Here is a 14210-nt window from a genome sequence, read left to right on the forward strand (position 1 = left end):
TGATTTGAGATGGTCGGCAACTTCAAAGGATATCAAGCAGTAGTCTTGGTTCAGCCGGTACACCGATCCGGGGCCCGGAGAGCCAAGAAGGAGCCCGTGAATCTCTGAAGGGCCCTTAAATATTATAATTAATTAGATAAATAAATCTCCAACTTCTTTCCTGAGATTTATATTCTAACTTAATAAAATATAATTGTTTTTAAAAAGAGCAATACCAAATAAAAATGCAATAAAGAAACAAACAAATAATCACTCAGTGTATGAAGGAACGAAGCAGTATGTGAAAAAGACTGGGGGGGGGGGGTTCTGGTTCACCCGGGTCGGATATGGTTGGAAATCCACTTTTTCAGCAAGAGTGTGTGAATTTAAAGATAAGGTTACAGTTCGTGATTTGAGATGGTCGGCAACTTGAAAGGATATCAAGCAGTACATAGGGTCGTGAGGTCAACGAAAAGGAGAAGCGGTACCTTTGACCGTGAATCATGAGGTCAAAGATATTGAAGTGATAAGCCATGATCGGTAAACTCAAAGGGTTGCGACTTGTAACACTACACTGGTATCAAACTGGACATGTTAACTTTGGTCGTGGGACCATTCTTAATGTCTTACTATAGTCGGACCAAACTTCTAAGTTTCAACAGTTGTCTCAGTTGCTTGCTGGTGTGAACACTGGACAGTGGATTGTCTCCTCTTCTGAAGCTGCATAGGCCACAGTAGTATTGACTAATGAACATAGCCTATTGAAGTAAATTATTTTATATTTTTTATCAAGTAGGGGTTTATCTGGCGTTCCTTCAAGTTATTCTTGCAATCATCAATATTCATTTTTCCCAATGTGGGCTATTTTTAATTAAGTTTTTATTTCAGGAATATTACCCCTACCAGCATGGAAAAGAAAAAGCATAAATCTGGGTCACTAAAGCGCAAAGAACAAAAAGAAGCAGAAAGGAAGGAATCAGCCAAGCGATGCAGGCCTATTACAGAGTTTATAATACCACAAGCACAATCCACATCAATATCCAGTTCTGCAACAAATAATCAAGAAGCAAGAAACAATGCTCATGGTGATGATGCAATGACATGCAAGTTACAAGAACAGAGAAGAGCTACTTTGAATGTAGAGACAAATACAAGTGCATCCATTACTAATCAACCCAGGCCCAATAGTTCTTCTTGCTTCCTTGTTCCGGTATCTGTACTGCCTGTAGTTGCAACATCTGAACACATAGCTTCAACTAGTGACAGGGAATCAGATATTCCTTCAAGATAAATTACTTGGTTTCTGAAGCGCATCCTGTAAATGAACCTACGCAAGAAAATGAAAGATCAATTACTGGAATCTTCCAATATCCATCACGAGCAAAGCTAAAACAGTTTTTTGCCAAACATCCACTTCAGCCACTTGATGATCTGCCATTTGATGCTCATTTGTATGAGAGGAAAATTATGAATGACTCAGTCCCAAGAAAATGGCTAACGTATAACAAAGAAAATAGATGCTTATATTGTTCATACTGCTTAGCCTTTGAGTTTCCCAACACTTGTAATCCATCACCCTTTGTACGTGGCTTGAGTGACTACAGGCGTATTAGCCAGAGCTTGACTTTACATGAATCAACAACAACACATGTCAGAAATGCTCAGCAATATATCAGTGTGGTTAATGATGGCACCTTAGATACATTTTTTGCAGCATCACTAATTAAAAGGAAAGAAGAAGTATTGAAGCAGAGAAGTATTGTCATGAGGATTATAGATGTCATAAAGATGTTAGGCAAGCAAGCACTTCCTTTTCGAGGTCACAGAAATGAATCGGCCTACACTCTAGATAATGAGGTTCTGAATCAGGGCAATTTTTTAGCTACAGTGCAGTTGATGGCAAAATATGACCTCATTATGGCAGCTAACGTTTCTGCAGTGCAAAACAAGTCTAAACAAAGAATCAAACGATTAGAGCAACAAGGAAAGGCTCAAAGTAAAGGCCGTGGTGGACCTGTTACATACCTGAGTAAAACAACTATAAACATGTTAATCAAAATTATGAAGAATATGATACAAGAAAGAATTAGTCATGAAGTTTCTCAAGCAAAATATTATTCTATTCAGGTTGATTCGACACAAGATAATTCATCCATCGATCAGTTTAGCATTATTATTCGGTATGTGCTTAAAGGTATTATCTGTGAGCGACTACTTTCAGTTGTGCCAAGCAATGATGGTACAGGACAGGGACTTTTTGATCTATTGATTGAAACATTACAGCATCTTAAAATTGACCCCCAAAAATGTTTATCTGATAGCACAGATGGCGATGCAAGCTACCATGGCCAGTATAATGGTTTACAAAGTAAAATTGCTGATGTGGCTGATCAACATGTTCATATATGGTGCTATGCCCATGTCTTGAATTTGGTGATAACTGAAACAACAAAATGTTGTGTGCCTGCAGTTTCTTTTTTCAATTTGCTCCAGAATATAGCAACTTTTGTGAAAGCATTATACAAGAGAATGGCTGTATGGATAGAAGTTGTTGGAAAACATTTAGGACAAGACAAAATGAAACTATTAAAGCTAATTGGTGAGACCAGATGGTCAGGAAAATCCAATGCAGCAACAACTATATTTGGACGTTTTGATGATGCCGCTGCCAGTACTTTCGTAAATCTATTGACCTGCTTATCAATGATACAAGATTCAGAAAAGTTTGATGCAAAAACAAAACATGAAGCAAATGTTTTACTTCAAAGTCTTCTAAAGTTTGAAACCATATTGACAGCATTTACTTACTTGTATATATTTGAAACTACAACGCCGTTATCAAGTTATCTACAGACAAGTGGTTTAGATATGTTTACTGCATGGAGTTTGGTCGATTCAGCTACAACAAAGTTGAAGGAACAGACAAGAACATTTGATAATGTTCACAGCAAGGCTTTGGAATTTGTAAATAAATGTAATGACAGGATTTCACAGATGAATATGGATGAAAATCAAACATTGGAAATTGATGCGTTGGAAACAGCATTGCCAGTTAAGAGGCAGAGGAAGAAGAAAGGAATGGCAGATGAGCTTATTGATGATGAAAGAAATTCCTCAGATTCTCTAGCTGATTTTCGAGTAAATGTGTTTAACCTAATAATGGATCGCATTGTCCAGTCACTAGAATCACGCTTTGTACAACACAAACAGTTGTATAAAGATTTGTCCTGCTTGGACCCAGAAAAGTTTAAAACTATTGCAGAGAAGGGCCTTGAAGATGAAGCATTGGAAGGTATTATTAAGCTGTTTCCACAAATCAGCAAAGATCAAGTAATATTTGAATTGTTTTCTTTTGCTTCAAACTTTGATGTATTAAAGCTATTGCTTAATGATGGTGAGGATATGGATTCCAGTTGCAACAATTGTAAAATTTGCAGCACTTGCCCATTGTGTGTACTAAAAATTCTGGCATCCAACAGACTTCCTGACAAGGCATATGATAACCTTTATGAACTTTATAAAGTCATCTGCACACTATCAGTTACCCAAGTCCAATGTGAGAGGACGTTTTCAAAGCTAAAGATCATAAAGACAAGGTTAAGAAATTTGCTGTCTGAGGAGAATTTGGAATCATACATGTTGCTATCCATTGAAAAGGAATTGTTAGGTGAATTGGATGCAGAAGCAATTATTGGCAGATTCGCACAATCATCTAGCGAACACAAACGATTGCTCTTAATATAGTGGACTGCATGAAGTGCTCTATTGTGCTTTTGAACTATCTGTTAATGTGTAAATTGTGCAGTAAACTATTTTAAAATATCAACCAATTACTTAAAATAAAAATTTTTTAAAAATAGTTCAATTATAACATTCTGTATTTACATTTGGTATCTACTGCCAGTAATATGTACAGTACATGTACACTGTAATTACTAAGAAATACACATTTTTTCCACAAAAATTTTAATTGTACCCTTTTTTCCATATGTATTTTTTGAAAATTTTATTTATTCGTTATGAAAATCAAATGATAGCATTGTAGTTGTGGGTGGGCCCCCTTTGTCTCCTGGCAATCAGTATTTTTAGATCCAGTCCGCCACTGTTCCAGTCTTCAACTCAACAAAGAATATTTCATGGTGGTCTCAAATCCGATTGTCCTTTTCATTAATTGTAGCATTCTCAAGCTAATTTTATGAACGTAAATATTGTAAATTCGCATTTTGAGTTAGCAAAGTCAAAATGGCATTCTTGTGCATTAACATTTCATTCCTGCTCTGGTCTAAATCTATTTTTGCCATTTTAAGAATATTGTTTAAATGCTTCTTATGTTCACTCAAAAGCATTGCATATTTCTGCTTGGTTTGATTTCTGAACTTTTTTTGATCTTGTTGTTTCTGCAAATCCCATTTCAAACACGTCTTTTCCACATCGTTTCGAGCATTGTCAATTACCCTTTCCCTCTGGAATTCCATAATACATCCTAACCCTTCAAGTCTTTTCCATAATTTACTTATTTTAATATTTTAATTCAGGTTTTAACACTTCAACACATTACGTTACAAATAAAACCAACATAAAACCCCAAAACCACCCCCTCGCCTCAGCTCCCTAATCAACCTCCCACCTTGCACCCTCCCCTCCCCCTAGCAGTTGACGGTAACCAACTCCTTGAAATGTAATATAACAAACCCCATCTCTTATGGAAGCCCCCCCCCCCCCCGCCCTAAGACAAATGTCACCATTTCTAAGTGCAATAACGCAATTAAATCCCCCAGCCACACTGAGGCACAGGGTGGAGAAGCTGATTCTGCCCAACAGAACCCGTCTGCGAGCGATCAACGAGGCGAAAGCTAAAGCATTTGACCCCGCTCCTATGTACAACTCCACAAGTCTGACACCATGAATATGGCCCCCAGGGGACTGGGCTCTTAAGTCCACATGCACTACCGCCGACATTGGTGCTGAAAAACGACCTCCAAGATTTCTCCAACTTCAGGCAGGAGCAGAACATGTAAAAGTGATTGGCTGAGCCCCTCCCACACTGCCCTCAAATATTCTCCACCCTCTCAAACAACCCGCTCGTCCTCGACTTTTATCAGGTGCTCTCTCTGTACCACCTTTAGATTTATCAACCCCAGCCTCATGCACAAGGTTGAGGCATTCACCGTCTGCAGTACATCACACACAACCCCATCTCCAGCGCCATGCACAGCTACTCCTCCCACTTAGCCTTTTCCCCCTCCACAGACACCTTGTCCTCCTCCAAAATCCTCCCATAAATCGTCAAAATGAACCGGCCCTCCAAGTGCATCACCGACAACACCCCCTCCAGCGGCGAGTAGGGGAGGTGCCACCAGAAAAGTCGGAAAAACCTTTTTTTCAAAATCCGACAGCTGCATGTACCTGAAAACCTCTCCTCGTGGGACCCCAAACTTCTCCCCCAACTCCTCCAAACTCGCAAACCGCCCTTCTAAAAATAAGTCTTTAATTTCAACAACCTTTCGCTCGTCTCATCCCCAAAACCTTGCATGCATCTTCCCTGGCTCAACGACTTCAACCCCGCCCCCAACCTAAAGTGCTGCCGAAACTACCACCATATTTTCAGCATGGCCCCCACCTCAGGACTCCCTGAGAACTTCTCTGGGGTAAATTGGAGTGGTGCCTTTGCCATTTCCCCAACTCCTTACAAGAGCCAGCCATACTCGCCCACAAAGCCTCCGTCCCCCTGCTCCAACCCCACACCTCTGCACTTTCCGCCCAATAGTAGTATAACAGGTATGGAAAGGTCAAGCCCCCCCCCCCCCCCCCCCCCCCCCGACTGTCACCCTCTCTGAAGTACTGTACTCCTAATCCTTTGCCACCTTACCTGCCCACACAAACAACAAAACCAACCTATCCACCATCACAAAGAACAATTTTGGCAAAAAGACCAGGAGGCACTGAAATAAAAATAAAAACCGTGGCAAAATGTTCATCTTAACCACCTGCACCCAGCCTGCCAACGATGGTGGAAGGCTATCCCACCTCAGTAAATCCACCTTGACCCTGCCCAACAGGCTCGGAAAATTCAACTTACGGAGCCGAGCCCAGTCATAGCCACCTGTGCTCCGATATACCTGAAGTGGATTTTTCGCCACCCGAAATGATAACCCCCACCCTGACTCCCACCCCTGGAGAAGACACCACAAAACGCTCACTTTTTCCCAAATTTACCGTGTAGCCTGAGAGAGCCCCAAATCTCCAATGCAGTCCCATTATATCCCCTGCTGAAGAGCCTGGGTTAGAGATATACAGCAACAGATCATCCACATATAGGGGCAATAAAGATTATTATTAACCTATGCTCCACCCCATGCTCCCTCACACTATCCCGTTCCATTTATCCAAGCACCTCATCACTATGGCTAATGGCTCTACTGCCAGTGCAAACAAAAAGGGAGACATGGGGCACTCCTGCCTTGTTCCCCTATGCAACGGAAAGTACCCTGAATTCATCTCATTTGTGCGCACGCACGCTATCGGATCTTTATACAGTAATTTCGCCAACCCACAAATTTAGGCCCAGTCCCAAGCCTCTCCAACACCGCAATAAATAGTTCTACTCCACAGGATCAAGTGCCTTCTCCGCATTTAGCACCACCACCACCTCCAATTCCTCTCTTCTGCCGAAGAAAGCACCACATTCAACAGACGCTGCATATTTAATGACAACTGTCTGTCCTTTACGAACCCCATCTGATCCTCCCCAATCACCTTCGGGAGGCACATTTCCAACCTGACAGTACGTGTGAAGGAACCCTGATCTGAAAAGCAAACTGCTGGTTTATCCCATAACTAAGTTCAAGCAACGGAAAAGCACAGTACGGCAACAGTTACTGGATTTTTATAGATCTTAAAATCTATGAAATATTGTGGAACAGGTTGGGGAGAGTTGGCACTGAATATGGTTTTGAAACTGTTTTAAGTAGTGATACTGTATAAAACCATTATTGTTGGAGTTAAATGTCCTCCTAGTGTATCTTGATTTTCTTCTATTGCTTGATAAACATTTATTTCATTAAAATCATCACATAGAGTCAGGGACATCATTTTCTGCATCTCAAACCTCTCCCCATACTGTACAAATTGCAAACACAGTTGATGGTAGTTGTTTCAAGTTTGCCTTTCGGGATTTGAACCACTTGGATTTTATCATCAGCAACACCCCTAACAGCATGCCAGAGAAAGAACGTTTATTCCGCTGTCATTTAACTGACATTTATAGGCTGGAGGTGGGATTCTGCCCCTCCGGGAAAGGAGGTTATACTTGGATAGTTGAAGATTGAATTGTGACGTGTGTGTGTGTTTGTGTGTGATGGTGAGGGTAGCATTAGATAGGCACAGGAGACCCACAAGGGAGATTTTCTACCCCCATCCCACGTTGCCCAAAACCGGACCTGTGCAGCTAAAGTTGCTGGACTTCCGACATGACAAGGGCCTTCCCCTACCACAGGTAAAATATCAGCAGGGGTCCGATGTGGCCCTTAAACAGGTAAATGGCGGGAGTTCACCCTCTGGATATTATGGTACCCCAACTTCAATCCCACCAGTGGGGGAGTATAAAATTCAGCCCATTGCCTTTTATTGATCGTTTGTACTGTTGTAACTATGTTTGTACCTTGACTGATAGCACACATCTCTGTAAGAAGAAGCCAAATACTGCAAATCTGCAAATATTTGTTTATTCAAGCTTTCTTCAATACCATCTCCTGGGCTGTAACTTTTTCTATTTGCTGTTACTACAATGGTTGTTTATTCCTGTTCCATGCGATGGAAACCATTTTTAAAAATTGCCTTGCCTTCTACTTTGTAAAGCGATTTATTCAGAAACCCTCTTCAGCTACAGAAAAGAGCAACGAAGATGTTGGACGTGCACTGTGAGATAAAGCCCTACGTTGTGTGATTTTAAGTGGTGTGATTTTCTTTTTGTGGTGTGTCTTCTTGGACAGAATATGTTCTTGCAGAGTGAATTTGAAGATGATAAATTAAAATAAAATAATTTTGTAGAAAACAATATTTCAGTATAAACATGATTTGTGCGGTGTTTACAGAATTTCAATTGGTTCTTCAGTATGATCATACTTGTGTGAAACTCTGATCTTACCATTCTTCAAACACAGCTTGAAGTAAAAGTCTTGGGTAATGCAATTTACTACAACTTTAATGACTAAATTAATTGATTTGGCTGCAGATTCACACCATCCTTTGGAGTTTAATACAGCAAGTACTGGCTTACCTGAAGCCATTGTGGGATTTAACATTTTCTTTGATACTTGTGCTGCATTTCCCCACGGTATCATGACCTGTACAGGCTTGGAGGCCGAAGGGCCTGTTCCTGTGCTGTATTGTTCTTTGTTCTTTTTGTCCTTTGATATATTCCATCGCCCCCCAAAGAAAAACTGTAACTTAACTCTGAGACTGATTTGTGTGAAGACATTCCCAAGGAGTACTTTGGACTGTTTTTGTAATTTGAGCATGCTAATTTAGAGACACATCTTCCTCCCCTCTCTTTTTAAACTCTGCATTTACATTGGAACTTCTCTTCCTTTTATTGACACTATTCCTTTGAGATGATTGGACATGATAATCTTTGTGATTAATTTCTCCACCTTGGCTGTAGGTGTCACTTTGGTGTAAGATTCCGGGAAGGTGCCTTGCTTGGGCAGAAGTCAGTCTTTGTAGGACTCACAGTCCCTCTTTCACCTAACATGGTGCAGCCTGCTCCATGGAGTGCTGGCCAGCAGATTGGCCAAGACAAAAAGGAATTTTAGCTGTGCACCAATCAGGCATGATATTAGGAGAGGCAGGCAAACAGACTGTTTGGCTGAATACAAAAAGGCTAGTGTATTTATTTAAAAGAATTGGGGTGCAAGATCATGCCCATAATTTTCTATCCTTGAGTTTGTGTGCCAAGGAACAACAACGAAACTGATATTTAGGTGGATCAGAAAACTAGTCACCTTGATTTTCTCCTCAACAAGACCAGCGACAGGGCGCACATTATTTGTTAAAGGGAAGTTGATTCTTTGAGGGGGAGGTGGAGACTGTAAAATAAGTTAGATAGAAATATTTAGCGCTACCACTTTATGTGCATTACATTATGTATTTGTTTATTGTTTGCTGTGTTTTGTCTTGATCATGAACATTAGATTGATAATTTAAGAGCTTGGTTCTTTTTCAGAAAACTTAATATCTGCACTAATGTCTCATTTACAGATATCCCAGAAGAAGAGGCAAAATATTGGACTCAGAAACTAGAGCAGTTGAATGCACTGAGGGACCATGACGAGGTGGGTGTAAAGGAAATCGAGCAATCAGCTATACTATGATGTTCCAATAGATAAAGTGTCACTGAACTGAAGTTCAACATGTGTACACTTGTAAAATGAATCACTGCAATATGAATAAATTGGGTTATATTGGGAATAAATAGCCATTTATTTAGAGTGAATTTTTGAAGAACCCAAGAGAAAGGATACTCCAAAACTGTAGATATGATTCCTCTTTTCAAAAATGAAAACTGAAATGCACCTGTATTTCAGTAATATTAATCTTGTCCAAGTACAAATAACATAGCCTTATTATGCCAAGCAATTTTATTTTATTTATGGCTACATTTTTTCAATTACCATGAAAGTTAGGAATGATGTTTCATTTTGCATTCATGTCGCATCCAGTTGGGAATGGTGTTTGACAATTAAACAACTGATGGAAGGAGGAGATTCCACAAATATTGCCATCCTCAGTGATTGGAAAGCCCAGCAAAGTTGTGCAAAATACAACTAGGGGCTGGTTTAGCTTAGTGGGCTAAACAGCTGGCTTGTAATGCAGAACAAGGCCAGCAGCGCGGGTTCAATTCCCGTTCCAGTCTCCCCTTTGGAAAATTGCCCAGGTATGTTCTGTCACAAAAAGTAAGTCAAATACGACCTAGACAATTCAATATATTATCAATAATCAACAAAGTGATGGGAAGGGCTATCAAATGGCACTTATTGAGCAATAACCTGCTCAACAATGCTAAATTTGGGTTCTGCCAGGGCCACTGATCATCTGATCTCATTACTTGGACAAAAGAACTGAGCTCCAAAAGTTGAGCTGAGAGGGACTGAACGTGACATTGAGACAGCATTTGACCAAAAGTAGCAGAAAGAAGTCTTAGCCATACTGGAGTCAATGGGAATCAGGGTGAAAACTCTACTGGTTGGAATCAAACCCAACACAAAGGTTGTGGTTGTTGGAGGTCAATCATCTCAGTCCAATGACATTGCTGCAGTGTCCTAGACTTAACCATCTTCATCTGCTTTAGCAATAGCCTTTCTTCCATTAGAAGGTCAGAAATATGGATTTTTTCTGACGATTGCACAATGATCAGCACCATTTATGGTGATCATAAACTGAAGCAGTCCATGTCCATATGCAGAAAGACTTCAAACAACATTCAGGCTTGGGCTATTAGTGACAATTAACATTCATGCCACATAAGTGCCAGGCAATGATCATCTCCAACAAGAGAGTATCAAATCATCACCCCTTGACATTCACTGGCATTACCATTGCTGAATACCCCACCATCAAATTGTGGGGGTTAACAATGATCAGAAACTGAACTGGATCAGCCATATCAATACTGTTGATTACAAGAGGAGGTCAGAGATTATGAGTTCAGAGATGAGTAACTCACCCACTGGCTCCCCAAAGCTTGTTGAACAAGGCACAAACCAGGAATGTGATGGAATACTTTCTATTTGCCTGGACGAGTGCAGATTCCAACACTCAAGAATCTTGACATCACAGAGGACAAAGCAACCTGTTTGATTGACACCCCACGCACCACCATCAACATTCTCTCCCTCCACTATCAAGCACAATGGTAGTAGCGTGTATTATCCACAAGATTCAGTGCAGCATCTCAGCAAGGCTCCTTTAACAACACCTTCCAAACCTTCAACTTGTACCACCCAGAAGGACAAATGCAGCTGTTGCATGCGAACACCACCACCTGCAAGTTCCCCTCCAAGTCACACACCATCCTGACTTGGAACTCTATCACCGTTCCTTCACTGTCGCTGGTGCAAAGTCCTGGAACTCCCTTCCTAATAACACTGTGGGTGTACTGATACCTCAAGGACTTGCAGCAGTTCAAGAAGGCAGTTCACCCCACCTTCTCAAGGGCAATAAAGGATGGACAATACATGCAGGTGAAAACCAAAAATCACCTTCAAAAGTGTGGAATAGGGCAACTGGTGTGGAGAATGATTGATTGATTTTCAACCACTATTCTGACTCTCTATCTTTTAAAAAGGCAAGTGTGTTTTCAAGCAGCATAGAGGGATAGGAAGAGAATGGAGAAATAAAAAACTCCTCATTCACAAATGATTTGGACTTTTCAACCTTCATGACCAAAACCTGTGACTCATTTTAGAAGATAAAGTATAAGTAAAGGGGCTCTTCGGGGGGGGGGGGTTTGAGGAAATGTGGGGAATGTTCATGACCGTGTTTGAGGGGCTGTTCGTCGCGGGGGGGGTAGGGTGAGAAAGGGGAAAAATCTGTACAGACTGCACAGTTGATTGCTGGGAAGTATGTTTCCCGGAGCATTTATTCGCTGTAACCTGTTTTGATACATGTTTGTAATAAAATACATTTTTTTAAAAATCATCGAATCTGGCCTGTACATGTGCACTGTCCCATGTACCCACAGAAAGTGAATGACGTCATTCCGCTGCACTCAGCTGCCAGGACACCTCTGCGTATGCGTGAATGACATCAGCATGGAAAACGAAGTAATTTTACGTTGCACTTTGGCAACATATGCATCCGGTTATTATATTGTTTGTGTGCAGCTATAATCATATTATTGCTTTAATGTCATTTACAATTGGATGGCAGGATAATTGTCACTAATCTAATCTTAAACAGTTTTCTCAGAGGTTGATGTTGCTGGCAGTTGAGAAATTGTTCATCTGATTTTGTTCAAATTGTAGGATGGTGCAGACTGCATATGGCTAGAGATTGATGAGTAAAAGCTTAAATTCAAACCGATTAATTTAGTTACAAAAGATTGATACTGACTGAATTTATATCAATATCCTGTCTCCCATCACTGTGCTGTACGCACAATATAATTATCAGTGAGGGACAAATTATATCTGAACTTGATGCCTAATTGTTGTGAAGTACTAAATTGAACAACAAAATCTCAAACTGTATTCGCTGATTGGGCCATAACTTCCTCGGAGTGGCAATAGTACCGACTTACCTGCGTTAAAATTCTTAAGCGCTGTATCGCTCGATCTTCCTGACCCAGCCCCCTTTTTTACAGTGCAAGAAAAGAAGCCATAAAGTAGGTGAGTTTAAAGGTCCCAATAAAAATAACAGGCCAGGAAGAAAGCACGTATCTGAGGCAAGTGGATGGGATTTAGACGGTGAGGGTTCGGACATGGGCAGGGATTCAGACATGCATTGGGGAGATTATTGGACATCAGGGTTGAGGTTTGGACATCGGTGGTGGTGTCAGACATCATTGAGGGTGTTAGACTTCAGGAGGGGTTCGATTTCTGAGTGTAATATTTGGAAAGGTGGAGATTGAACACCAGGAGCGTGTGGGAGATCAAACATGCAAGACGGTGGGTGCACATCAAGGGGTGAGTGGTTGTGCCAGTGGGATGGGGGTCGGATCTGGACATGGGGATCGGGGGCTCGGGTTGGTGTGGGGGTCAGTTCGAGTCAGGAGAGGGGATGTGGAGTCGGATCTGGGTGCTGGCATATGGATTGTGTCGGGTTGGGGCTGGGGTTTGGGTCGGGGGGGGTGTTTATTCGGTGGGGTATGGTGGAGTCCTTGGGGTTTCTGGGTTGTGGGGGGAGTGTCCCATGCGGGGTTCAGTCTGGGCCTTTAAAATACACTAAAGTTGGAAATGCTTTTATTCCTTCTAATTCTTTCAGAGTAATTATTTCAGAGTAACAGTGGCAGAACTATCTGATGTTACAGATTTATTTGCTTTGTTGGGCGGCTCCCAGCTCAGTGCAATTTTCCAGGGGAAGTTAGCTCTTCTGAACAATTTCCGCTAAACCCTTACCTAGGGCGGGATTCACCTGTACCCGGCAGGGCGGGGGGTCCCGGTGGGACTGAGTGGCGTGGACCACTCCGGCGTCGGGCCGTCGCAAAGGTGCGGAATCCTCCGCATCTTCAGGGGCTAGGCCTGCCCAGGAGTGGTTGGCGCCCCGCCAGCCGGCAGGATAGGGGCTTGGTGCCACACCAACCGGCACCGAAGAGCCTTCACCGGCCTGCGCGAGTCGGCGCATGCGCGGGAGCGCGTGCTGTGTCATGCCTGCGCATGCGTGGGAGGATTCGTCTCCGCATCGACCATCGCGGAGGACCACAGTGGCCGATGCGGAGGAATAAAGTGTCCCCACGGCACAGGCCTGCCCGTGGATCTGTGGGCCCCGACCGCAGGCCAGGCCACCGTGGGGGCACGTCCCGGGGCCAGCTCCCCTCGCGCCCCCCCCAGGAACCCTGGAGCCAGTCTGCGCTGCTAGGTCCCGCCGGTAAGGGACCTACTCTGATTTATGCCGGCGGGACCGGCTACAGGCGGGCGGGACTTTGCTCCATCGTGGGCCGGAATTCAGGTGGCCCTGGCGCCCATTGAGTTGCGCCAGACACCACCATTCTCCGAGGTGGGCGGCGCAACTCATACTGGGCTGTTTCTTGGGGGGGGGGCGGGAGAATTGGGAGGATGGCGGTGGCGGGATTCACACCAACCCCCGGAGATTCTCCCACCCGGTGGGAGGGGTCGCAGAATCCCGCCCCTGGAAACTACTCAACACTGGGGAGCCAGGAGGTTACGGGCCAGTGTCGCAAATTATCTGAACGAATTGTTCTCACGTTTTACACCAGTTACATTGCGGCTGTTGTGTGCATTGCAGGAGTAATTATGAAATATTTTCTGAGTTATTAAACGGAGGTTGTGATTAGTAAAAGAGCTGCTTCTATTGAAATACTCAAACAATCTTTTTATAACTATATACACGGTTACAATTTACAACAGTGTATCATTTGACAGTCCTGTTTTGGCAAGCCGCTGTTATACACTTTGAAAGTTCATGCAATATCATCGAATCCCTAAAGTGCAGAAGGGGGCCATTCGCCCATCAAGTCTGCACTGACCCTCTGAAAGAATGCCCCACCTAGGCCA

At 42.6% G+C, this 14210-nt stretch overlaps 1 protein-coding gene across 11 annotated transcripts in view; it reads left to right on the forward strand.

Moving 5' to 3' along the window:
• The window catches only part of LOC119962769 (protein unc-13 homolog B-like), a 746238-nt gene that overhangs the window by 428013 nt on the left and 304015 nt on the right, over positions 1–14210 (forward strand). For all 11 annotated transcript variants that reach the window (XM_038790824.1, XM_038790825.1, XM_038790823.1 and 8 more), the window contains one exon: positions 9238–9311. In XM_038790824.1, the coding sequence (XP_038646752.1) occupies positions 9238–9311 (74 nt within the window). The remainder of the gene's footprint in view (positions 1–9237; positions 9312–14210) is intronic.

This window comes from Scyliorhinus canicula, chromosome 3 (genome assembly GCF_902713615.1).
Source record: "Scyliorhinus canicula chromosome 3, sScyCan1.1, whole genome shotgun sequence".
In the NCBI taxonomy this organism is placed as follows: domain Eukaryota; kingdom Metazoa; phylum Chordata; class Chondrichthyes; order Carcharhiniformes; family Scyliorhinidae; genus Scyliorhinus; species Scyliorhinus canicula.